The 26,049-nt window shown below is 45.5% G+C and overlaps 1 protein-coding gene across 2 annotated transcripts in view; it reads left to right on the top strand.

Moving 5' to 3' along the window:
• Positions 1 to 26,049, top strand: part of EDARADD (EDAR associated via death domain) — a 91,958-nt gene that overhangs the window by 52,780 nt on the left and 13,129 nt on the right. For both annotated transcript variants that reach the window (XM_054452342.2, XM_054452338.2), the window contains exon 5: positions 20,422 to 20,467. In XM_054452342.2, the coding sequence (XP_054308317.1) occupies positions 20,422 to 20,467 (46 nt within the window). The remainder of the gene's footprint in view (positions 1 to 20,421; positions 20,468 to 26,049) is intronic.

The raw sequence follows: 26,049 nt of genomic DNA, 5'->3' as shown, positions 1-26,049 counted from the left end.
CCTTGACTACACATTGGAATTACTTGGATAACTTTTTTTTTTCTTTTTTTTTTTTGAGACAGTTTCACTCTTGTTGCCCAAGCTGGAGTGCAAAGGCGCAATCTTGGCTCCCTGCAACTTCCGCCTCCCAGGTTCAAGTGGTTCTCCTGCCTCAGCCTCCTGAGTAGCTGGGATTACATGTGCATGCCACCACGCCCGGCTAATTTTGTACTTTTAGTAGAGACGGGGTTTCTCCATATTGGTCAGGCTGGTGTCAAACTCCTGACCTCAGGTGATCTGCCCGCCTTGGGCTCCCAAAGTGCTGGGATTACAGGCATGAGCCACTGCGCCTGGCCTACTCAGAGAGCTTTTATTAAGTACCAGTGCCTGGGCCCCATGCCCCAGAGATTCTGGCTTAAGTGGCCTGGGGTAGACTCCAAGCATTGATCTTCCTTAAATGTCCCAGGGCTTTCCCAGCACAGTCAGAGTGAGGAAGGCCGGCGTAGACCACGCATCCACAGGGCAGAGGAATGCAGACATGTTCACTGCTTAACTCTTCATGTGGCCTGCATGTGGGCCGCTCCTCCTGGCTGCCATGGATGGCCTGCTGGGCTGAAGTCGAATTGGGCAGCCTGGGAGGGTCTGATCCTAGAGTCAGCCCCACCGTGGGGTCAGATCAGGCCCACAATGACAGCCCCAGCTGCTGGGGAAGAGCATGAGAAAGCGTATTCCCTGACTCCCAAAACCCTTTCTCCATTTCTAATATATTAACTCCCCCCAAAATGAAAGACTTAGGTTGAAATCTAACAAAATACGTATATGATCTATGTGAGGAAAACTATAAAAACTCTGATGAAAGAAATCAAATAACTAACTATAGGTGCTCCAGTGCCAGCACTGGTGACCTGCCCCGCCCTGCTATGCAAATTTCTTAGGCCAAGGAACGCACATTGAGAAATGCCGTCTTCACCTAACCAATGTGCATTCTGATATAGAGATTGTGTAGACTTATAGGACACTAGAAGTGGAAGGAGCTGTATCATTTAGTCCAGCTTTCTTTGCAGATACAAAAACAGAGGCCCAGAGATTTCTTCTTTTTCCTTTTCAGAAGCAACTGACATAACCACGTGTGTCTAGTCTGCTTGGGCTGCCATAACTAAGTACCACAAAGTAGGAGGCTCAAACAACAGAAATTTATGGTCTCCTAGTTCTGGAGGCTGGAAGTCTGAGATCAAGGTGTCAGCAGTGTTGGACTCTCCTGAAGGCTGTGAGGGAGATTCTGTTCTATGCCCCTCTCTTAGCTTCTGGTGGTTTGCTGGCACTCTTTGGCATTCCTTGGCTTGTAGAAGCATCATCCCACCCTCTGCCTGTTCTCCCTGTGTGCAAAGGCATTTGTTCTCCAAATGTCCCGATTTTATGAGGACACTGGCCATATTGGGTTTTAGAGCCACCCTAGTGATCTCATAGTAACTTGCTTACCTCTGTAGAGACCCTATGTCCAAATAAGCTTACATTCTGAGATATTGGGTATCAGGACCCCAACATAGGGATTTTGCGGGGGACACAATTCAGTCCATAACAGCACACAATAACTTGGTGATGATTATATTGCAGTATTTGTCTTGGAATCTGACACTTAGTAGACGTTTATTAAATGGAATGGATGGATGACTACATAAGTCTTAGCATCCGGGGTATTGTGTGTTTCTCTGTATCAGAAAACATAAACCCTGATGGTTTCCATTCTCCTCTGAGCAGAAGGCTGGTGTTTTCCTGACCAGCCTCCACTGTCATGAATCATTTTGCTTTATCATTCGTTCTGGCTATATCAGTTATACTTATATCTTTTCCTATGCATTCTCTTTTGTTCTACTTCCCATCCGGGATATGGCTGCATATGCTTACCTACCCTTTGCTAAATCACAAAGCCTTAGATGTGATAGGTACTCATTATTTGTTTAAAACTGTTAATAGCAACAGCAAGCTAGGGATACAAAATTCTTTCTGTTACATGATTACTTTTCTATTATAAAAGTAATAGGCGGCTGGGCGTGGTGGCTCACGCCTGTAATCCTAACACTTTGGGAGGCCAAGGCGGGACGATTGCCTGAGCTCAGGAGTTCGAGACCTGCCTGGCCAACATGGCAAAACCCCATTTCTACTAAAAATACAAAAATTAGCTGGGTGTAGTGGTGGGCGCCTGTAATCCCAGCTACTGGGGAGACTGAGGCATGAGAATCCCTTGAACCCGGGAGGCGGAGGTTGCAGTGAGCCGAGATTACACCACTGCACTCCAGCCTGGGCGACAGAACGAGACTCTGTCTCAAAAAAAAAAAAAAAAGTAATAGGCTTATTAAAAGATGATGAATGATGAGGGCCCAGTGTGGTGGTGCAAGTCTGTAGTCGCAGCTACTTGGGTGGCAGTGGCTGAGGACGAAGGATCACTTAAGCCTAGGCATATGATCAATATGATCGTGCTACCACACTCCCACCTGGGCCACAGAGGAAGACTCTGTCTCTAAAATAATAATAATAAAGAAAATGAAGGAAGTATGATCTCCTCTTTTTCCCTTTGCATGGGTATAATTATTTTTTTGTATAGTTATAGTCACACTGTATAGACAATGGAATGTCTTGCTTTCTTCACTTACTACAGTATCATAAACACTTTGTATAAAGAGTTAATTTGATGTGATCAAATGAATAATCATTATAATTAAAAATTTTAAGGCCAAGTGCTGTTCTAAGGACTTCCTTTCTCCCCCCACCCCCCTTTTTTTTTTCTTTGAGACAGAGTCTTGCTCTGTGGCCCAGGCTGGAGTGCAGTGGTGCAGTCTCGGCTCACTGCAACCTCTGTCTCCCGGGTTCAAGCGATTCTCCTGCCTCAGCCTCCCGAGTAGCTGGGATTACAGGCACCCGCCACCACACCTAGCTAATTTATGTAGTTTTAGTAGAGACGGGGTTTCACCATGTTGGCCAGGTTGGTCTCAAACTCCTGACCTTAGGTGAGCCACCCTCCTCGGCCTCCCAAAGTGCTGGGATCACAGGTATGAGTCACCGCATCCAGCCTAACTCATAGAGTTTTCAAAATGACCTTTTGCAGGATGTATCATTATTATGCTCACTTTACACATCGAGATCCAGAGTGGTTAAATATTTGTTTAAGGTCATACAGTACTGAGTACTGATACTACTGTGTTGACTCTACCATCTGGATTCTATCACCATGGACACTGCACAATTACCTGATACGGGCAGTGCACGCCCAGCTGAATTTTTGCGCCTACCCCCAGCAGCCAACCCCAGCTCTTCCTCTCCCAGGGGTACACAATGCAAGTCTTGACTCTGCTACTCAGTACTGTATGACTGGAAACATGGTGATAGAATCTACTATCTTGATTCTATCACCGTGGCCTCTGGAGCTAGACGGACCTTCTCAGTCCCTAGCTTTGCTACTTTTCTGTGTCACCTGGAGCTGGTTCCCTAACCCCTTTCAGTCAGCTTTCTCCTCGGTAAAATAGACATCATAATACTGATCTCCTAGCTCACAGTAAGTGCTCAATAAATATCTGGTTAATGTTATATTTACATGAAACAAACTCTGGAGTATTTGTCTGTCATCCAGTTCAAAGCTTCCTTTCTTTCTTTCTTTTTTTTTTTTTTTTGGAAACAGAGTCTTGCTATGTCGCCCAGGCTGGAATGCAGTGGCATGATCTTGGCTCACTGCAACCTCTGCCTCCCAGGTTCAAGGAATTCTCCTGCCCCAGTCTCCTGAGTAGCTGGGACTACAGGTGCCCACCACCATGTCTGGCTAATTTTTGTATTTTTAGTAGAGACGGGGTTTCGCCATGTTGCCCAGGCTGGTGTTGAATTCCTGACCTCAAGTGATCTGCCTGCCTTAGCCTACCAAAGTGCTGAGATTACAGGCGTGAGCCACCGCACCCGGCACAAAGCTTCTTTCCTCACCTTCAGCCCAGGCCTGTTCTGAAATTTGGAGGCCTAAAAGTTAGGCGGTTGGACCTGGCTCTCTCCCTCCTCCCCTGAGATGAGAATTTGGCCACTGCACAATTACCTGATATGGGCAGTGCACTTCCAGCTGAATTTTTACATCTTCCCCCGGCAGCCAACCCCAGCTCCTTCTCTCCCAGGAGTACACCTTGCACCTCTTACCTGAGCAGGTAAGAGGCCTGCATACTTTCCAGAAGGCCCTGCTGCGTGTGACCCATGGAAAACATGCCCCACTGTGCCATCATCCAGGGCGGCTCTAGCTAGCATCTCGCTTCCTCATGCCCACAGGTTAGGTCTTCCAGTGGCAGAAAGGTTGGGCCTGTGAGTACCTACAGTCCACAGGAATCCAGCTGGGGAGTGAGAAGCTGGTCCCGCCCCTGCTGATAAGCACCCCCTAGTGGTGATCTTGATGCCCCCATCACTTGGCTTGGATGGGGCAGAGAGCAGCCCTGTTTCTCCTTATGAGCAGAGGGAGGGCAGCAGCCCCAGCTTTCACTTCTTTCGTGAATTTCTGCTAAGAAATCTCTTTCTCTTATTGATATGGTTTGGCTCTGTGTCCCCACCCAAGTCTCATCTCAAATTGTAATCCCCATGTGTCTCAGGAGGGAGCTGGTGGGAGGTGATTGGATCATGGGGGTGGTTATCCCCATGCTGTTCTCATGATAGTGAGTGAGTTCTCATGAGATCTGATGGTTTAAAAGTATGTGGCCGGTCCCCTCTCTCTCTCTCTCTCTTTCTTGCTGCCATGTAAGACGTGCCCTGCTTCCGCTTCACCTTCTACGATGACTGTAAGTTTCTTGAGGCCTCCTCAGCCATGTGGAACTGTGAGTCAATTAAACCTCTTTTCTTTATAAATTACCCAGTCTCAGGCAGTTCTTTACAGTAGTGTGAAAATTGACTAATACACTTCTATAAGCTGAAGGTGGGGCTTGGGGCACGGGTCATACCACCACATTTGGCCCACCCTTAGCTGGTCTTTTGGGGTTTATCCGGCACCTCTCTGTGGAACGTGTACACACCACTGTCGTCACTTGGGCCCAGTCAAAACTCCTATGACACTAAAGACATCCCATCTCACATCCTCCTATAGGATGTCCCATTACAGTCTCTGCCGTACAGCTACGTAAGAGTTTCTTTATGTTTATTACGGGACTTGGAGATTGTTTCAACTATTTCACTGTTCTAAATGCTGCTTGGTGAATGTCACGATGTGAGTACCTGCCCCCCCACCCCCATATAAAGCTGTATCTTTCCTACAACTACCCTGATGTCTATGTTTGTAGACTAGACCTAAGGCCGATTGCCAGTTCATTCTTCCACTAAGCAAACCAGAGGCACTCAAAGTCCCTTCCTAGTGATAAATGCCACCAAATAAAAGAAATGATGCTGTTTTATCTGTTGAAAGCCTAGCAGTAACTACAGTCTTGTGCTGCATAACAACTTTACTGTCAACAATGGACCATGTGTGCGACAGTGGTCCCTTGAGATTCTTTTTTTTTTTTTTTTTTTTGAGATGGAGTCTTGCTGTCACCCAGTCTGGAATGCAGTGACATTGCTTCAGCTCAGTTCAGCCTCCACCTCCCGGGTTCAAGCGATTCTCCTGCCTCAGCCTCCCAAGTAGCTGGGATTACAGGTGCGCACCACCATGCCAAGGTTAATTATTGTATTTCTAGTAGGGATGGGGTTTCAACACGTTGGCCGGGTTGGTCTCTAACTCCTCACCTTGTGATCCACCCGCCTCAGCCTCCCAAAGTGGTAGGATTACAGGCATGAGCCACCGTGCCCGGCCGAGAGTCTAATACCATGTTTTTACTGTGCCTGTTCTGTGTTTAGATATGTATTTACCATTGTGTTACAGTTGCCTACAGTATTCAAGTCAGTAACATGCTGCACAGGTTTGTAGCCCAGGAGCAATAGGCTTTACCACCCAGCCTAGGTGTGTAGTGGGCTACACCATCCAGGTTTGTGTAAGGGCACTCTATGATGTTCACACAATGAAATCACCTAAGGACGCATTTCTCAGACCATATCCCCATTGTTAAGGGACACATGACTGTAATTGATTTCTTTGATATCTAACACGTCTCTCAAAAATTTAAATTTTGCATTATGTTATGCAGAATAAATGGGGAACTATCTTAGTTAATGACTGATGCTAAAGTAGCCACCCAATACATAGTGACTAGTTTTACATCTTGTTTCCTCATCAAAGAAACAGAAATCTATTTCTAAGGATGCAGAGTTTGTATCTTTTTTTTTCTTTTCTTTTCTTTTTTATTTTTTGAGACAGAGTCTCGCTCTGTTGCCCAGGCTGGAGTGCAGTGGCATGATCTTGGCTCTCTGCAACCTCCATCTCCCGGGTTCAAGCAATTCTCCTGCCTCAGCCTCCTGAGTAGCTGGGACTACAGGCGTATGCCACCATACCTGGCTAACTTTTTGCATTTTTTTTAGTAGAGACAGGGTTTCACCCTGTTAGCCAAGATGGTCTCGATCTCCTGACCTTGTGATCTGCCCACCTCGGCCTCCCAAAGTACTGGGATTACAGGCATGAGCCACCGCACCCGGCCCAGAGTTTGTATCTTCAGTGGGACATGCCCCTTTGTCTTTGACCCTTCACACACCGCCTGCACCTTCCTTTTAGAGGGCTGGATTCCTCCTTCCTCCTAGCCCCCATGCACACTCTGTCATTCAGAGACCAGGGCCCCATCTATTGTGCTTTATTTCCTAGGCTTGGTGCCATCCAGAACTAGAGCAGGGGGATGACTTGGCATTGCTAATCTTGACAATTTAGAAAGGGAGCCTGGGGCCCAGCTGCCCAGTTTGACAACTTGGCATCTTAAAGCCGAAGGGAACCTTAGAAATCACGTTGTTCAGCCTCCTTGCTTTACAGATGAGGGAACCTGAGACAGTGGATGAATAACAGAGTTGGCCCCGGGGCCTGGCCCAGCACCCCCACCAGGTGCCCAGCATGTCTGAGTTGGTAGCAGTTGTTACCACCTGCTGCTGGGCCTCTTGCCTTGCCTAAATCTAGGGAGATTTAGACTTTTCCACAGTTCTAAATGATACTCATCTGGCAGAATGGTGCAGATAAAAGCTACTGAAACAAAACTGAGAGATGGAAGGGTTGCTCCTTTCCTTAAATTGGATGGAGAGGCCGGGCATGGTGGCTTGCGCCTGTAATCCCAGCACTTGGGGAGGCCAAGGCGGGCAGATCATGAGGTCAGGAGTTCGAGAGCAGCTTGGCCAATATGGTGAAACCCTGTCTCTACTAAAAATACAAAAATTAGCTGGGCATGGTGGTGGGCACCTGTAGTCCCAGCTACTTAGGAGGCTGAGGCAGAAGAATCGCTTAAACCCGAGAGGCGGAGGTTGCAGTGAGCCAAGATTGTGCCACTGCACTCCAGCCTGGGTGACAGAGCAAGGCTCTGTCTTAAAAAAAAAAAAAAAAATTGGATGGAGAGGCAGTGGGCAGAATCCCATCCAACAACTTCATTGGTTTGGCAGGGCAACCAGCTCACCAGACTCTCTGCAGACCCGAAGTCATTACATACAGTATAATACCAGGGAATGGACCCGACCAGCACTTGCTGGAGGTGATATCTGGTGTGAGTCAGCCCGGCAGGCCCCTACCTGCTTCTCTTGATATGCAGGAATCCTTTCAAGCTCCAACAAGATCTGTTTAATAAACTGGAGAGTCCTTTAGTTCCTTCCTCTAAGGGAAAATCAGATCATTCTGGTTTGCTTGGTAATTCCTTACTTCATCCCTGATGGGAAGTTTATAGAATGAGGAACCAGGGCTATTAGATGAAACTATAAAGCTGCCTAGAGCACATACTTGGTATTTTTAACACTGATGAGAGGGAGTCACTTCATTCAGCCTTGCAGCTATTGCATTCCAGTCCAAACCAACGGCAGGGTCTCAAAACAGGCGGTGAAAGGGTTCCTGTTGCAGAGCTGTCTGGACATTTAAAGAAGGGAGAGGAAATCTCAAGGGGTCAATTGCACTGGAATAGAAATCGCCTGTTCTTTTTTTTTTTTTTTTTTTGAGACGGAGTCTTGCTCTGTCACCTAGGCTGGAGAGCAGTTGCACGATCTCGGCTCACTGCAACCTCTGCCTCCCGGGTTCACGCCATTCTCCTGTCTCAGCCTCCTGAATAGCTGGGACTACAGGCGCCCGCCACCACGTCTGGCTAATTTTTTGTATTTTTAATAGAGATAGAGTTTCACCATTTTAGCCAGGATGGTCTCGATCTGCAGACCTTGTGATCCACCCACCTCGGCCTCCCAAAGTACAGGGATTATAGGCGTGAGCCACCGCGCCCAGCTGCCTGTTCCTTTTTTAAGAGTCTCGCTCTGTCGCCCAGGCTGGCGTGCAGTGGCGCGATCTCTGCTCACTGCAACCTCCGTCTCCTGGGTTCAGATCAAGCGAGAAATCACTTGTTCTCTTCTGTGAACAGAAGCATCGCGGATCTCTCTTGGCCTCACACTCCTCCATCTCCCTGTTTCCTCTGTTCTTCATTTACCTACCTTCCCAGCAGTCTGTAGAGCTGGCCGCTCACTCACCTCTAGTAAGGTGTTGGAGGGTCCTGTGTTAGAATAACTCACTGACCGCGAGAAAGTTAAAAATCAGTGAGTAATGCCAGGAGAACTTGGCTGGTGCCTTTAAAAGCCGTAGAACTTCTCTTTCCATCTTTAGATAACTGTAGACAATTTTGCCCAAAACAGATAATGATCTGATTCTACCTCCCATTGGTATTTCCCTTCCTCGGCCTGTGGCATCTCACTTTCTCTAGACTGAACTTCTTTATCCCAGACTGTGACCTTGCCATGACCTTCCTCCTGCGTGTGCCTGTGCCACCACAGGAGTGGCCATGCCTCAGATCACGTCACCGCTGGCAACAAACCCTCTACCTGCGACTCTGAAGTTCCCTCTGTGACCCCAGCCTTCCTCTTTTCTTTATTCCCCTCTCCCCTCTGCCTCATTCCCTCTGCACCTGTGTTTCACTGTCACACTCCCAACTCATCCCTGTACAGCCGGTGAAGAGATGCTGATGTAGTTCTTGACCTTGAACCCCAGCCCTGCAGCCCTCCTCTGGCCTCACTGAAGCAGCCTCATGCCCTGGTCAAGCATTTTGGTGATGCTCTTGGTGATTTTTAATGGAACCTGCGTTGCCAAGCCCTAGGCTTAGGTGAACCAGGACCACCTACATTCTATGTTTTTGATTGCTGGAAAAAAAAATCATGACATGTCAGCTGTTGTTCTCATTTTTCCCACTGCCAATTCCTGCTACCCAACCTCCGCCATCATTTCAAGGCCTTGAGTACTTTTTTTCTGTAGTGAAGTCTCCCAAAAATGATATTTTTTAAAAAAAGAAAAACCACAGTACTTTGATTTGATGTGGTCTGTTAATACCTGTGGGCTTTGACTTATTTCTACTTTTAGACCCGGACAAAATAAAATATCTGTGGTAAAACATATTCAAGTTTAGCGGGCACGGGGGCTCACGCCTATAATCCCAGCACTTTGGGAGGCTGGGGCAGGCAGATCACTTGAGCCCAGGAGTTTGAGACCAGCCTGGGCAACAGGGTGAAACACCGTCTCTACAAAAATACAAAAAATACCTGGGCATTGTGGTGCATGCCTGTAGTCGCAGCTACTTGGGAAACTGAGGTGGGAGGATGGCTTGAGCTCTGGAGGCGGAGGTCATAGTGAGCCAAGATCGTGCCACTCAACTCCAGCCTGGGCAACAGAGCCAGACTCTTTCTCTCTAAAAAACATAAAATAAAAAAAGGCCAGGCGCAGTGGCTCACACCTGTAATCCCGGCACTTTGGGAGGCCAAGGGGGGCGGACCAAGAGGTCAGGAGATAGAGACCATCCTGGCCAACATGGTGAAACCCTGCCTCTAGTAAAAATACAAAAATTAGCCAGGCGTAGTGGCACATGCCTGTAATCTCAGCTACTCAGGAGGCTGAGGCAGGAGAATTGCTTGAACCCGGGAGGTGGAGGCTGCAGTGAGCCAAGACTGCACCACTGCACTCCACCCTGGGTGACAGAGCGAGACTCTGTCCCCCACCAAAAAAAAAAAAAAAAAAAAAAAAAAAATTCAGGCCAAAGGGTAAAAATGCTTGCTTTTTAGCACTTAGTAGTTATTTCCCCAAGAAGAGCGGGAGAAAAGTTTATTAATAATTAAGCTGGACAGTTCTTTATCAGCTCTAATTGTTTGACTCAATGGCTTCTCTTCTCGTTACCGTGCAGTGCTCTGCTGACTGCAATGCCTTTGAACTTCACAAGAAGGTTAGAATTTCACTTAAACATTTGCATGGTGTGGGTGTCAGGGTGCAGCTCTCACACAGTTGAGAGTGTAAATTGATACAACTTTATGGAAAATTATTTGGCAGTACCCATTCACACTCCTGTCTAGCAATCTCACTTTAAGGACTTGATCCTACAGAACTCATTACATGGTGCAAGGTACACAGTGTGGCATTCAAAATAGAGAAGAGCTGCGGGTAACTCCCATGCCCGTTGGCGGGAACTGGTTGAATAAATTATGGTGCATCGACGCTGTGGGGTATCGTTAAACCATTAAAAAGAAGAGAGAGTCCTTGCCTTAAAAAACTTATCGGATGTGTTGTTAAACAGATAAAGCAGGTTGTAGATCAATATGATTTGGGGCTAAAAAAATATTTCTATACAGGTGTGAACATGGCCATGACTAAGGAATCAGGAAGGAAGTACCTAGATCGTAACCAGTAACATGTGGGGAGTGAGATGGGATTGAGAGACGTGATAATAGATTGAGAGAAAAAGATTTTCCCATCTCTTTTTGATTTTTTAAGAAAACAGCATGATTTTCAGTAATTTTTACTTTTGTGTGTTTTTGGTTTTTTTTTTTCTTTTTTTTTTTTTTGAGACGAAGTTTCACTCTTGTTGCCCAGGCTGGAGTGCGATGGCCCAGTCCCGGCTCACTGCAACCTTCGCTTCCCAGGTTCAAGAGATGCCTCTCAGCCTCCCGAGTAGCTGGGATTACAGGCCCCTGCCATTATGCCTGGCTAATTTTTGTATTTTTAGTAGAGATGGGTTTCACTGTGTTGGTTAGGCTGGTCTCAAACTCCTGAGCTCAGGCAATCCGCCCGCTTCAGCCTCCCAAAATGCTGGGATTACAGCCGTGAGACACCGCCCCTGGCTGGTATTTTTTCAAATCAAAGAAAAAATAATAGAGTAAATCATCCAAAACTTTAGATGGTATTTAGACTCAGTAAACGTTTCATATATGACAGATGAAGCCAAATGGTCTTTCTGTGCAGTCAGCTAGTGCACAATTGTGCACCCGAGGAAAATTAGAGACTGAACCAGGGAGTCTGTGGATGCATTTCCTCAGCATTCAGCCTTCCCATTGCCTGTGTTCTAGCATTACTTCTGTTCTGCAGCCTGGGATTTGTGAATGAAATAGATAGGTGCAAAAACTCCCTGCCTCTCTGTAATATCCATAGCCCCGTGCTCTACTTGTATTTGCATGTACAAACCATAATCTCTTGTAAAATACTCTGTGATATTTCTGAGTAATAATAAACTCTACATCTTACACAAAGGGAAAACCCCTTTATCTTTCATCTTTGAAACCATAGCAAAGGTATGAAATTACACCTGAGCATGCCTGGTCTCAAAGTCCCGGAACAGTTATGTCTTTGACCCCCACTTCAACTCGACTCCAGAAGAAGCAGGTCTTCCTTGTAATTGGATAGAAAACTCATTGCAGAGGAGAAAGACCTACAGGTCAAGAAACCCACAGGTTTGCTGTCATCCGAGGAAAGCACTGTAGCATTTATTTTCCATTTTCACTCTTCCTTATTTAGCTCTTTTTTTTTTTTTTTTTTGAGATGGAGTTTCATTCTTGTCACCCAGGCTGGAGCAATGGTGCGATCTCGGCTCACTGCCACCTCTGCCTCCCAGGTTCAAGCGATTCTCCTGCCTCAGCCTCCTGAGTAGCTGGGGTTACAGGCTCCTGCCACCACACCCAGCCAAATTTTTGTATTTTTAGTAGAGACGGGGTTTCACCATGTTAGCCAGACTGGTCTCAAACTCCTGGCCTTAGGTGATCCACCCGCCTCAGCATCCCAAAGTGCTGGGATTACAGGCGCACTGGCCTTAGCTCTTTTATCCTTAATGAAATGCTCCTCATTCCCTGAGGTATCACTTGAATTCTTGCCCACCTCTGGGCTGCCTTCCTCTTCTGTCTGTGCTTTGTAACACATGGTTCCTTGTGATGTCAATATTTATGCATATGTCTTCATTCCATTACTGGATTATAATCTTGAAGCAACAGATTTTTGTCTCTATATTCCAGAGCCTAGAATGGTTTCTTACACTGGGCAGTAAGTATTCAATAAATGTATCCCAAATCAAATAAATATATTTCTTCTTTTTCTTTTTCTTTTTTTTTTTTGAGACAGGGTCCCACTCTGTCACCCAGGCTGGAGTGTAATGACGTGATCTTGGCTCACTACAGCCTCAATCTCCTGGGCTTAAGCAATCCTCCCACCTCAGCCTCCCAAGTAGCTAGGACTACAGGCGCTCACCACAACACCTCATTTTTGTTTATTTTTTGTAGAGGTGGGGGGGATCTCACTACATTGCCCAGGCTGGTTTTGAACTCCTGGGCTCAGACAATCCACCCACCTTGGCCTTCCAAACTATTGAGATTACAGGAATGAGCCACCATTCCCTGGCCAAATACATTTCTAAAAGCCAGTTTCTGGAGTATACTATTGAGTAATAGATATATGTCCACATTTTTATATGGACTTATACTGTAAGAAAAAGTAAAAATAAGTGTGAAGTTATTACAATAATAGTAATTATTTTGCAGAAAAAGAACTGAGTTTAAACAGGCTTTTTAGAAAAACCCAACAGGAGATTCACAGTCTGGTTCTAATGTTTAGACATGGATCATCAGTAAATGTGTTCCAAAGAGTTACACAGATACCAGCTTTGTCTTGGGAATTCTTATCCCTGAAAATTGATTGAATATCACTGACTGTGTGACATGAGAAAGTTTTGTTGTTTGTTTTTTTTTGTATTTTTTTGAGACGTAGTCTTGCTCTGTCACCCAAGCTGGAGTCCACTGGTGGGATCTTGGCTCACTACAACCACTGCCACCTGGTTCAAGCGATTCTCCTGCCTCAGCCTCCGGAGTAGCTGCGATTACAGGCACCTGCCACCATGCCTGGCTAATTTTTGTATTTTTAGTAAAGACGGGGTTTCACCGTGTTGGCCAGGATGGTCTCGAACTCCTGACCTCAGGTGATCTGCCCACCTCAGCCTCCCAAACTGCTGGGATTACAGGCGTGAGCCACCGTGCCCAGCCTGAAAAAGTTTTGAACGGTCTAAATCTGTGTGCTGTGAATCCTGTTACCATCACACACCTAGGCATTTAAAATCATATTTTCAAGGCCAGGTACTGAAATATTTTCTGCAAGCAGAGAGATCAAACTTTAGCATTGTTATTCTTGTAGTAGTTTCACAGTTTGAGGTCTTAGATTTAAGTCTTCCATTGATTTTGATTTGATTTTTGTATATGGAGAGAGATAGGGTCTAGTTTCATTCTTTTGCATATGGATATCCAGTTTTCCCAGGACCATTTATTGAAGAGACTGTCTTTTTCCCCAGTGTATGCTCTTGGCACCTTTGTCAAAAATGAGTTCCCTGTAGGTGTGTGGGTTTGTTTCTGGGTTCTCTATTCGGTTCCATTGGTCTAAGTGTTTGTTTTTATGCCACTACCGTGCTGGTTACTATAGCTCTGCAGTATAACTTGAAATCAGGTAATGTGATTCCAAAGAAGCTAGTTAAGTAATTGAGCTGAACTGGTACCTCAGGTATAGAAGTCATAAGCGTGGGGAGCGTTTCTTTTCAGGTTCTCTGCCTATAATTTAGTTTGCCACACCAGATGAACAGTGACAACTTGGTCTTGGTGTTCATGGTGGTTTCCAACCAGACTTTGGTCATAACAGGTGAACCAGCCTGGGGCATGCTTTCCCATTCAGTTATCCTCCCCATAGTTTGCAAAGTAGCAAAGATGAACTCTTCATGAGTTGGCTAACCATAGACATTTCAAGACCAAACTAGATGTCCTGAAGAGCATGTTTCACAGAAAACTAGCCCCTAAGGGACCAGTGGGGGCTGTCAAAGAACAAGGTTTCAACATACTGAGTTTTAAAGATCTAACTGGCTTTTAATAATGATTCATGAACCAGGCACCATAGTCTACAAAATAGACAGGGGTTCTGCTGGGCACTGCAGGACAGTTGGTTTTTGGAAGGTGGCTTGAGCAGGAACAAGGAAACAGCACAGTGCCAAGAGTGGATTGGTTAACATCAGGGGACTTTGGGTGACTTTCCTTCTATGGGTTAAAGCAAAGGGGACTTCCCTAGCATGTCAGCTCAGGTTGACTGGGCCCCTTTGGATTGGTTGCTGTGAATCTCCTAGGATTTTTGTTTTGGTTTGGTTTGGGTCTTTTGGGGAAAACGGGCCAGTTTGGAGATTCAGCTATTATTTCTTTCTCCTGATATCAAAAGGTCAGATCTTATGAGTACACAGCTGAGGTTTTGGGTTGGTGATGTGGAACCCTGGTGTGAGTGACTCCATTTTGGATTGGTCTATTGGGGTCTCGGTGCAGGAGCTCAGTCCAAATCAATGGCCTCTCCTCATTTTTATTTGACTTCTCCATCAATCTATCAGTGTCTCCAGTCACATCAGTCCATTCCCACACGGGCTGCACATTCAGCTCGGAGCTGAGAGCTTTTCCCAGAGTGTGCCCTGGGGTTTCTGCTGCTTGGAGCCTGATATTAAATCTCGGGTGTAAATCTTTAGAGGCAACTGTTCCTTAGTACCCAGAGCTTTCAGCTCCCTGAGCAGAAATGGGACTTAACTGTCAGTTTATAAACTAACCAAGGTGTGAAATTCATGCAACTTAGCCAACTTTCTGTTCAAAGAATTCTTGGCAGCAGTTAATACATTTTGCCCAAATATAAGATAATTCCCTCGTACTCACAATGAGAAGGTTTTACAAAATGGGGGTTTTCTTTAGTTTACTTGAATATAAAACATAGGTGTTCGACTCTGCAGTACCTTAACATTTCTCAAGGAGTTGTTTGAAACAACCCATGTCCAGGCCTCACACCACACCAATTAAATAAATGAGAAGTTCTTCCCAGCCAGTGTTAAGAAAAATTAACATCAAATTTTAGGAAGGTAGACAGATTATGCAAATGCATACCTATATGATTTAAGTTATTACATTAATTTACACACACATATTTAAAATCATAGATTAATCTAATTTAGAGATGCTGCATTTTTTCCATCTCTCCTGTTTCATAAATGTTATTCACACGGCATTTCTCTGCTATCCTTGGAATAGTGTTTGTATCATGTCACTCTGGCACAGGGCTCTACAGAACATGTCGAGCATGTCGCCTTCCCTACTGCCCACATCGTTTGAGAGAATACATTTTAAACATTTTTTTATTGTGGTAAAATATACATAACATAAAAGTTACGATTTTTAACCTTTTTTAACTCTGTCATACAGGCTGGAGTGCAGTGGTGAGATCTCGGTTCACTGCAACCTCCGCCTTCCAGGTTCAAGTGATTCTCCTGCCTCAGCCTTCCGAGTAGCTGGGTTTACAGGTGCACACCACCACACCTGGCTAATTTTGAATTTTTAGTAGAGGCGGGGTTTCATCATGTTAGCCAGGCTGGTCTCGAACTCCCGACCTTAGGTGATCAGCTCCCCTCGCCTCCCAAGAGCTGGGATTATAGGCGTGAGCCACCGCGCCAGGCCCATTTTAACCACTTTTAAGTGCACAGCTCAGTGGCATTAAGTATATTCACGGTGTTGTGTAATCATCACCACCATCCACCTCCAGAACTTTTCTGTTTTCCCAAACTGAAATTCTGTACCCATTGAACGGTAACTCCCCATTCCTCATTTCTGCTTCCTATGCCCTGACACGGAGGCTGGGCCAACGGATATCTCACCTCCCTCCAGGCTTCTCCAGATTTGCCCCCGTTTTTCTCCCTCTTTGTCCCATCTCCAAAGAAATGGTGTCTTTTCATCGTCAAGGTCCATCCCTTGCCCCTTGAATACACTCCAGGCCCAGTGGAATAGGCATCCTGTGGGGTGCAGGGACAGGGTGCCTGGGGAACACCCACGTCACAGAACCCAGACTGGGGGTTTGGAGAAGGTGTCCTAGCAGAAGTGATGTCTAAGCTGAGGCCCTACAGATAAGAGAAAGTAAGCAGATGAAAGGGCTGGGGAGGGTGGCGTTTGAGGCCTACACAACCACACACGTGTTCTTCAGCCATCTCCATGGCCTCACTGCCTGCATGGTATCAGCCGGCCACCACCCTGCTAGAATGGCTTTCAAAATTGCTGCTTGTCTCCTCCTCACCAAATCTTGTCTTCACTTGGCGCTCAGAGCCCATCACCTTTCTGCAAGTATTTTTTTTTTTTTTTGGAGATGGAGTCTCGCTCTGTCACCCAGGCTGGAGTGCAGTGGTTCAATGATAGCTCACTGCAACTTGAACTCCTGGGCTCAAGATCCTCCTGCCATAGCCTCCCAAAGTGCTGAGATTACAGGCACAAGCCACCATGCCTGGTCCTTGCTGCAACTTTTTTTTTTTTTGAGACAGTCTCGCTCTGTTGCTCAGGCTGGAGTGCAGTGGCATGATCTCGGCTCAGTGCAACCTCTGCCTCCCAGGTTCAGGTGATTCTCCTGCCTCACCCTCCTGAGTAGCTAGGAACACAGGCGCTAACCACCACATCCAGCTAATTTTTGTATTTTTAGTAGGGCCGGGGTTTCACCACGTTGGCCAGGCTTCTCTCAAACTCCTGACCTCGGGTGATTGGCCCGCCTCGGCCTCCCAAAATGCTGGAATTACAGGCATGAGCCACCGTGCCTGGCCATTTGCTGCAACATTTGACACTGCTCCCCCTGCTTTTCTTCCCCTCTCTGACCTCCTTTCTCTGCTGTCCTTTCGTTCCTTCCTCAGCCACTGAAGCGTCCTTCTCAGGTCCTTCTCGAGGTTGTGACCTTACAGCTGTCTCTTCACTTCCAGTCATTTCTTTCATAATCACTTTGACATCTTTATTTTCATCTCCTGCTCTGGCCTCTCCCAGGGACCAGGACCATGCGTTCAGCTCCTGGGGGCATCTCAAGCTTGTTGTGTGTGAGCCTGCCCTTGTTGTCTTCTCCATCACCTCTTCACAGCTTGCTCTGCATTTCACCTCCTTTCCTGTTTTCCCCAGTGATCGCATCTCTACAGCCGCTCTCGCTTCATCCCCTTCTCTCCTAGAGGAGAGATGCGGAGTCTCATTAATCCTTGCTCATGTCATTCTTCCTCCTTCTCTGTCTGTCGCCTCCACATGTCCTGTTCCCCCATGAGTCCTACACTGTAGCCAGGTGGGTGTTTCCTGTGCTGGTCTTAGACACCCCCTGAGGATAGCCTGCTTCAGGCGAGAGCCCCTCAGTGACTCCCTGTTGTCTGGAATGACGTCCAGGTCCTTGGACAGGCCCTAGTCTATTCACCTGTCTCATCTCCTTTTTGTTTTGTTTGTTTTTCTTAACTTCCAGCCCAATTTCTGAATCATCTCCCTCTTGCCCCTCCCATTGCCTTTGCTTAAGACTAAATGCTCCTTCTTCCCAAGTCCCCACTGCCCGGATTTCAGCAGGGTCCATCTCAAACATGTTTGTCTCCAAGAAACTGCCTCTGATTTTTTTCATCAGAAGACACCTCTCCTCTCTGACTTCATCTGTACCCCTCTCTTGGAAGTCACTATCTTGTGCCTTGCATTTTCGTTGTTTAAGTGGTCTCCATTTCCCAGCATATCTTGAGGTCAAGGGTTCAGGTCCTTTTATCTTTGTCTATGCATTGCAATATGGGAGTTTTTACCTATTAGCTGCTCAATAAATAGGTGTTGAATAAAAGCATGTGTATGCTTTCATTAAGACTACAAAACCCACAAAAATCAGTGGTTTTGCTATTTCACTCTTAGAAAACAAACCCACAACATAGCACAACCTGATAATCAGAGCTAAGAACAAAGATCATGCATATTAATCTAAATTCTATCTTTATCACTTTCACAAGTAATTTGTATTTCCCTGTCTGCATCACGGGGATGATTCTGGCCAGACATTGACCTTGGTAAAATTTTCTCCAGATTATGAGAAATCAAGTCAAATATGCCAAGTAACATAGTTTCTACTTAGAGTCAGGTTCATGTTTTAGCAGGAACCTCAAATACCACAAAATCTGTCAAGTTCTAACATTTGTATCTCTCGACAGTACCTGAAGTTCCTGTTTCTGTTTCCTCAGCCCAGCTTTCCAATTCAGTGAGCAGAACGGTGACTGTGTTGGTAAAAGAGCCCACATACCTGCCCGATCCTGCAGGAGTGTTGCAGATGCGAACAGGCAGGTCTTCACATGACCTGCGGAGTAATGACTAGTGTCCCTAAAGTCGTGGGGCTTCTGGGGTTAGCCTTGAAAAAAAACAAAAGGTTGCATAGAGAGAGATTTCTATCCATTCAGAGACTCACTATAATTCTCTCTTTCTGTATCTGTCCTTCATCTGTTTCTCTCTTTCTCTCTCACTCTCTCTCTCTCTCTGATACACACACACACACACACACACACACACACACACACTCACACACTCCTGAGTAAGGGAAATGTGAGAAGAAGGTAAAACTTCAACTAAATGAAAAGAAATTGTATGAATTATTGTAAGCAGGTTAGTTTTTAGTTCCAGTAAAGATAGAAATATTTAGATTACTTAGGAGAAAAGTCTAGCTGGTAACACATGGGAATGTGCCTGTATGAAAATAAAACAAAACAAAAAATCTAGGCTTGTGGTTAGGTGAAGGTATGTACACTTCTGAGACATGGAGATGGATGAGCTTGGGATGAGGAGAAAGGCTTCTCTGAGAAGATTAAGAGAGAAAGATTGTTTAAAAATGTTTAAAACACGCTGGGCACTGTGGCTCACATCTGTAATCTCAACACTTTGGGAGGCCAAGGTGGGCGGATCACGAGGTCAGGAGTTGGAGACCATCCTGGCCAACATGGTGAAACCCTGTCTCTGCTAAAAATACAAAAATTAGCCAGGCATGGTGGCGGGCGTCTGTAGTCCCAGCTACTTGGGAGGCTGAGGCAGGGGAATGGCGTGAACCTGGGAGGCGGAGCTTGCATTGAGCTGAGATCATGACACTGCACTCCAGCCTAGGTGACAGAGCAAGACTCTATCTCAAAAAAAAAAAAAGCTTAAAACACATTGACACCACGACGGAGTTAGCACATCTTTACAGGTGAGACTCTCAGACCCGAGAAAATAGAGACACTTTAGAGCTGAGCTAATCCCACAGCCACCTCAATACACAAACGGGGAATCTGAGACCCGCATTGGCACCGTGCCTGAGGTTCTAAAGCCCAGGGCTTCTGACTCGCCTCTTGTGCTTCTTCAGTACTGTGGGTGGGGGTGGGGTGGGGGGGTGACATTAGCTGATGAGAAAGATTTTGGTTTTAGAAAGACGGAATTAACGTAAACAAAGGTATACTGGGACTGGTCTCCTCTGCTGACTTCATGGGAAGCACACACACACACACACACACACACCTGTCCAAGATCAGAAAAAATCCCTCACATCCTGTAGCATGGTCCTGATTGTAAAAATGGAGCCCTAGTCAGAAGGGCAGAAACATGATTGCCTCTCAAGAGATTTGGACGCCACTTTTTCGTAGTTGGTTTTAGCTGCTTTGCGATATAAACTGAAATAAATAGAAAAGGGAAAGAATTGTAACCTGGATTGACAGACAACAAGCCCTGACAGACAAAAAGCAGATAAGAAATAAAATAAGGAAGATAACCCATAATGTAAAATGGAAATAGCACATTGTTGCATGCATTGATACCCTTTTTTTTTTTCTTTGAGATCTTGCTCTGTCTTTCAGGCTGAAGTACAGTGGCTCAATCATAGCTCACTGCAGCCTCCAACTTCTGGGTTCAAGCAATCCTCCCATCTCAGCCACCCAAGTAGCTGGGGCTGCAGGCATGAACTATGGTGCCCAGCTGATAATTTTTAAAAATAGGGACACTAGTGCATTTAGCAAATTTGAGTGTCTGCTGTGTATCAAGCACTGTTCTGGGCACTGGGACAGCACAGGGAGCAAATAAACAAAAGCCCCTGTGGGCAAGGTGCTCATATTCTAGAGGGAGATGCACCTCCCATTAAAATGCCATTCTCAAGATCCAGTCCCTCCACCCACCCCAGCCCCCAGGGTTTTGGTGGAAATTTAAATAAGTTGGAAGATTGATAATATCTCCATTCACATTTGGATATGGTTTTAATGAAGGTTGCTTTTTGGTTTTTAGGGAGAAGAAAATGGCTTTCCAGATAGCACTGGAGATCCCCTTCCAGGTAAATGATTGATTCTAAAGCTATCTGGGCTAATAGCTAGTGTGGCTGAATTAAAGATAATTTGAGGCTGGGGTCGGTGACTCATGCCTGTAATTCCAGCACTTTGGGAGGCCGAGAAGGGCAGATCCTGAGGTCAGGAGTTCAAGACCAGCCTGGCCAACATGGTAAAACCCCATCTCTACCAAAAATACAAAAATTAGCTGGTTGTGGTGGGCGCCTGTAATCCCAGCTACTCGGAGGCTGAGGCAGGAGAATCGCTTGAACCCGGGAGGCGGAGGTTGCAGTGAGCCAAGATCACACCACTGCACTCCAGCCTGGGCAACAGAGCGAAACTCCATCTCAAAAAATTAAATTAAATTAAATAAATAATTTGAGACTATGTTTATCATCAACTTTAAAATCTGTACTGCAGAATAGAGCAACTTTCTACCTGCGGCGAACTGCAGGGAAAGCCGTATCTTACAAGACTTCACAAAAGCCTTCAAAGAGTATTTTCTCTGCACTAACCTTCCTTTGCGTGTGAGGGGCACGGCAGGGTTCTGAATGGGGCAGGTTTAGGATCAGGCCAGTCGGGACTGAGCGGATTCTCCTTCCCTCTGAGTTCTAAGAGCCATAGCACTGGCGGAGAACATGCTGTTTGTTGCTTGGTGGAAGGGACCAGAAGCCAGCTGGGTCATCTCTGTCTGTGTGTCTTGGCCACTTAGGTAGCCAAAGGAGCCCTCGTGACATTAGGTCAGGCGTTAGTCCCGTTCCTTTTCTGCTTTTAGTGTGTTTAAGCAAAGAAACATTAAAGTTGATTTCTCCCCCCTCCCCTTTTTTAATCATAAGACAGACATGTTTGCAATGTTTAAATTTCTCATTAATTAATCAGAAGGGATAGGGAGTGAGGGAGTAAGCATTAAAATAAGCTAGCAAATGGCCAGGTGTGGTGGCTCACACCTGTAATCCCAGGACTTTGGGAGGCCAAGGTGGGCAGATCACTTGAGGCCAGGAGTTCAAGACCAGCATGGCCAACATGGCAAAACTCCATCTCTACTAAAAATATAAAAATTAGCCAGGCGTGGTGATGGGCACCTATAATCCAAGCTACTCGGGAGGCTGAGGCAGAGAATTGCTTGAACCCGGGAGGCAAAGATTGCAATGAGCTGAGATTGCACCACTGCATTCCAGCCTAGGTGACAGAGCAAAACTCTGTCTCAAAAAAATGCTAGCAAAATAAGAATAATAATAAAACATACCTCACCAACATTTTCTACATCTTGTAAAGCATACATTGACTGACTGAAGTCACCAGAGTTTTGTTTCTTTCTTTCTTAAGCAGGGTGGGGAACCCGTAGAGCCCTCAGGGGCAGCTATCATCAGCCCAGGTAACCAAGCTGAAAAACCAGAACATGCAGTGCGTACTCAACTTTTTCCCCTTAGAAACACGATATTAGAAAATACACCAATACCAACATGTGAGCAGCAGTTCTCTCTGGAAGCTGCAGTTCTGGGTGATTTTTTTTCATTCCATAGATTTTTTTTTTTTTTTTTGAGACGGAGTTTCGCACTCTTGTCGCCTAGGCTGGAGTGCAATGGTGCGCCACCACACCCGGCTAATTTTTGTATTTTTAGTAGAGACGGGGTTTCACCATGTCGGCCGCGCTGGTCTCAAACTCCTGACCTCAGGTGATCCAACTGCCTTGGCCTCCTAAAGTGCTGGAATTACAGGTGTCTCACTATGTTGCCCAAGCTTTTCTCGAACCCCTGAGCTCAAGCCTCCTCCCACCTCAGCCACCCAAAGTGCTGGGATTACAGGCATGAGCCACCACGCCTGGTGAGTTTTTATTTTCTTTCCACTATCCTATATTTCTAAAATTTCTAACATGAGCTGGTATCAGAAGTGCCCTCCGCATTTAACCTGTGCATACAAATGTATATATAACAAATGATCACATGCTGGTAAGTACACCTTGCTGCATGGTGAAATAACCAAGGAAACTTCTAAAAGGTTAACTGTGGTTAGCCTGGTAATGGGAATATTAATTTTTTCCATATGCTCATCTGAATTTTCAGATTTGGTATGACAAGCACATATTTATTTTCTAATTTTAAAAATCTGTGTTTAAACTCTTTAAAGACTAACACCCCACACACTAATGTGGCACGTTAGCTAAAATAAAAATGAATACAGAAATTGTTTAGAAATATTTATAAACCCTTCAAGGACTCTTCTGAATGATAGTCATTATTAATTAGTAGGTTAATTTTAATCAGGCTTCTGGTCATCTTCAAACATTTTTTACTTGTGTCAGAATGAACCACCAGAGTGTGTTTTTTTTTTGTTTTTTTTTTTTTGTTTGTTTTTTTTAGACAGAGTTTCACTCTTGTTGCCCAGGCTGGAGTACAATGGCATGATCTCAGCCCACTGCAACCTCCACCTCCTGGGTTCAAGCAATTCTCCAGCCTCAGCCTTCGAAGTAGCTGGGATTACAGGCATGCGCCGCCATGCCCGGGTAATTTTATATTTTTAGTAGACGGGGTTTCGCCATGGTTGGTCAAGCTGGTCTCAAACCCCTGACCTCAGGTGATCCACCTGCCTCAGCCTCCTAAAGTGCTGGGATTACAGGCGTGAGCCACCGCGTCCAGCCAGAGTTTTAAAGAGAATAAACTTTCTCACCAAAGCAGGTAATGTGATGGCGTATTGGGACCCCACCCCTGAGCCCGCCCCTGAGATCTGTCCAAGTCGATATCTTTAGCACATCACATGGTACTTGGCACACAGGAACACCCAGGTGTTTTGTTTTGTTTCGTTTTCCATAAACAAATAGATGAGAGGCATGACTTAATGCCATTGCTCTTGAATGCACAACTGGCGAAAGCAGAGCCACATAGTCCGTCTTCGAATGAGTGCAGCCACTTAAGGAAAATTTGTTTTATTCACAAACACTAATTTGGCACAGAGTGAGTACCAGGCACTCTTCTAAACACTTTACTTGTGAGATGCTCATGACAGCCCTGTGCATAGGTCCTGTTATTTTCTTCGCCTTATAGATGCAGTGACTGAGGTATCACTCAATCACACAGGAACACGAGGGAATTCAAACCTGGGCCTGGCCCCAGCCAGCTCCCAGCAACCACGCCAGGCTGCCTCTGGTGCTCGCTGAATCCATCCCTGCGTAGCATGGACTTTGAATGCTGGGTGTCCTACCGGAGGGTGTAGTCCAACAGAGCAAAGTCCACACTCACATCCGCAAAAGCCCATCTCTGGGCTGCTGAAATACCTTTCACGAAAGTCTGCCACTTTCCATGGATGAAGCCCTCGGGCCTTAACTCAGAGCCTACTTTGTATTTAATGCTCCTCATTTGAAAGCCCTAGCTGTCTGCGATCCAGTTTACAGCAGGTGAAAATAAGCCGGCACTGGGGGTCTGCACAGGAGTGAGGGATGACAGCTGACAGTTTGGAATCAAGGAAAGAGAAAGAATGCAATTTGCACTCTACTCTCACCAGAAAAGCAAAGCCCCCTTGGGCGGAACCGCTCAGTACAGATGCGAGCAACCCTTGGGGAAGAGCGCAGGGAAAGAAAAGACATTCCTACTCTTGCCCTGGGTTAAAACAACAACAACAACAACAACAGCAACAACCAATTATGTGTGGCTTATCCTGTTAAAGGAGACATTAAAACACATTTTCAAAAGGAAAACATGTTGGGTATTTAAGGAATAAGACTCGTATATATGTGTGTGTGTGTGTATATATATAAGTATATGTATACATATATATTTTTAGTTACCCAAATTAGAGGATCTCATTTCTCCATTGTACCCAATAAATTGAAGCATCGCTTTTCTTTTTTTTTCTTTTTTTGAGATGGAATATCACTCTGTTGCCCAGGCTGGATTGCAGTGGCACAATCTCGGCTCACTGCAACCTCCACCTCCCGGGTTCAAGTGATTCTCCTGCCTCAGCCTCCTGAGTAGCTGGGATTACAGGCGCCTGCCAACACGCCCGGCTAAGCATAACTATTTTAAATTTTTTTTTTTTTTTTGGAGACAGGGTTTCCTCTGTCACCAGGCTGGACTGTAGTGGTGCAATCATAGTTGAATGAAACCTTGAACTCCTGGCTTAAGTGCTCATCTTGCCTCAGCCTCCCGAGTAGCTGGGACTACAGGCATGTGCCAGCACACCTGGCTAATTTTTAAAATGTTTCGTAGAGACAGGTCTCACTGGAAGCATCACTCTATGTTTATAAACTGAAGAAAAAATGGAAGAAAAACCCTGGTTCTGGTACTCCCTTCTAGTGGCAGTGATACAACATTTTTGCACCTGATGCCAGCTTTTCAAGGATGACTTTCTGGTGACCTAGCATGATTCAGCACTTGCCTAATCTACCCCATAGAAATGAATGTAAAATAGGATTTCATAGTTTTTCAAATTAGGTCCATGAAGTGACATGGTTAATATGTCTGTGTCACATCATTTCAAAACTACATGATTCAAATTCACATAAAATTCTATGCTGAATTTTAACCTGAGTCTTTTTTTTTTTTTTTTTTTTTGAGACGGAGTTTCACTCTTGTTGCCCAGGCTGGAGTGCAATGGCAAGATCTCGGCTCACTGCAATCTCTGCCTCCTGGGTTCAAGCAGTTCTCCTGCCTCAGCCTCCTGAGTAGCTGGGATTACAGGTGCCCACCACCACACCCAGCTAATTTTTGTATTTTTAGTAGAGATAGGTTTCGCCATGTTGGCCAGGTTGGTCTTGAACTCCTCACCTCAGACGATCCACCCACCTCAGCCTCCCAAAGTGCTGGGACTACAGATGCACACCACCACACCCGGTTAATTTTTGTGTTTTTAGTAAAGACGGGGTTTCCCCATGTTGGCCAGGCTGGTCTCAAACTCCTGAACTCAAGTGATTCACCTGCCTTGGCCTCCCAAAGCACTGGCATTACAGGTCTCAGCCACCGCACCCAGCCCAACCTGGGTCCTTTTGTATGTGAGAGTTTGCTTGTTTTTTTCACATGCTTTCTCTACTCCAGTTTTATTCTATGACAAAATTTAGGCCCAACATGATTTACTTGCCTGGATCCACCCAACCTGTCAGTTAGACTTCCCCGTGCTGCTGCCAACTTAATGTCTCCTTAAAAGGATGCTTTAGAGAAAACGAAATCATGTTGTTTTTCCCCTTTGGTTAAGAGATCAAACACCCACCAAAAGCCCTTGGGTCAGTTTCTTAGTAGATGAAAATAATTCTTCGTCACTTTCCGAAAGCGGCTAACATATAACTCTTATGATGAATAATGTGGTGTGTGTGTGTGTGTGTGTGTGTGTGTGTGTGTGTGTCCCAAATGCCAATGAGTTATCAAAGCCAGAAACTGGTATTTTAAATATGTTTATTTCCCAACCACATTGGAAACTACACACAGACAAAAAAAAAAGCATGATTATACCCCCTTAATAACCGTTACTGCAGAAGGATGTGACTCTACTTCAACACTTGTTGGTATTTTACAGCCTCCAAATCTGATCATGTATAACCACCTGGGATAGAGTTATTTTATTTCAGAACCATAATACTTAGCTATCTCTGAAGCTCACAATA

This window comes from Pongo pygmaeus, chromosome 1 (genome assembly GCF_028885625.2).
Source record: "Pongo pygmaeus isolate AG05252 chromosome 1, NHGRI_mPonPyg2-v2.0_pri, whole genome shotgun sequence".
In the NCBI taxonomy this organism is placed as follows: domain Eukaryota; kingdom Metazoa; phylum Chordata; class Mammalia; order Primates; family Hominidae; genus Pongo; species Pongo pygmaeus.
Note: the sequence above shows the minus strand (reverse complement) of the source record. Positions and strands in the feature narration are given on the sequence as shown.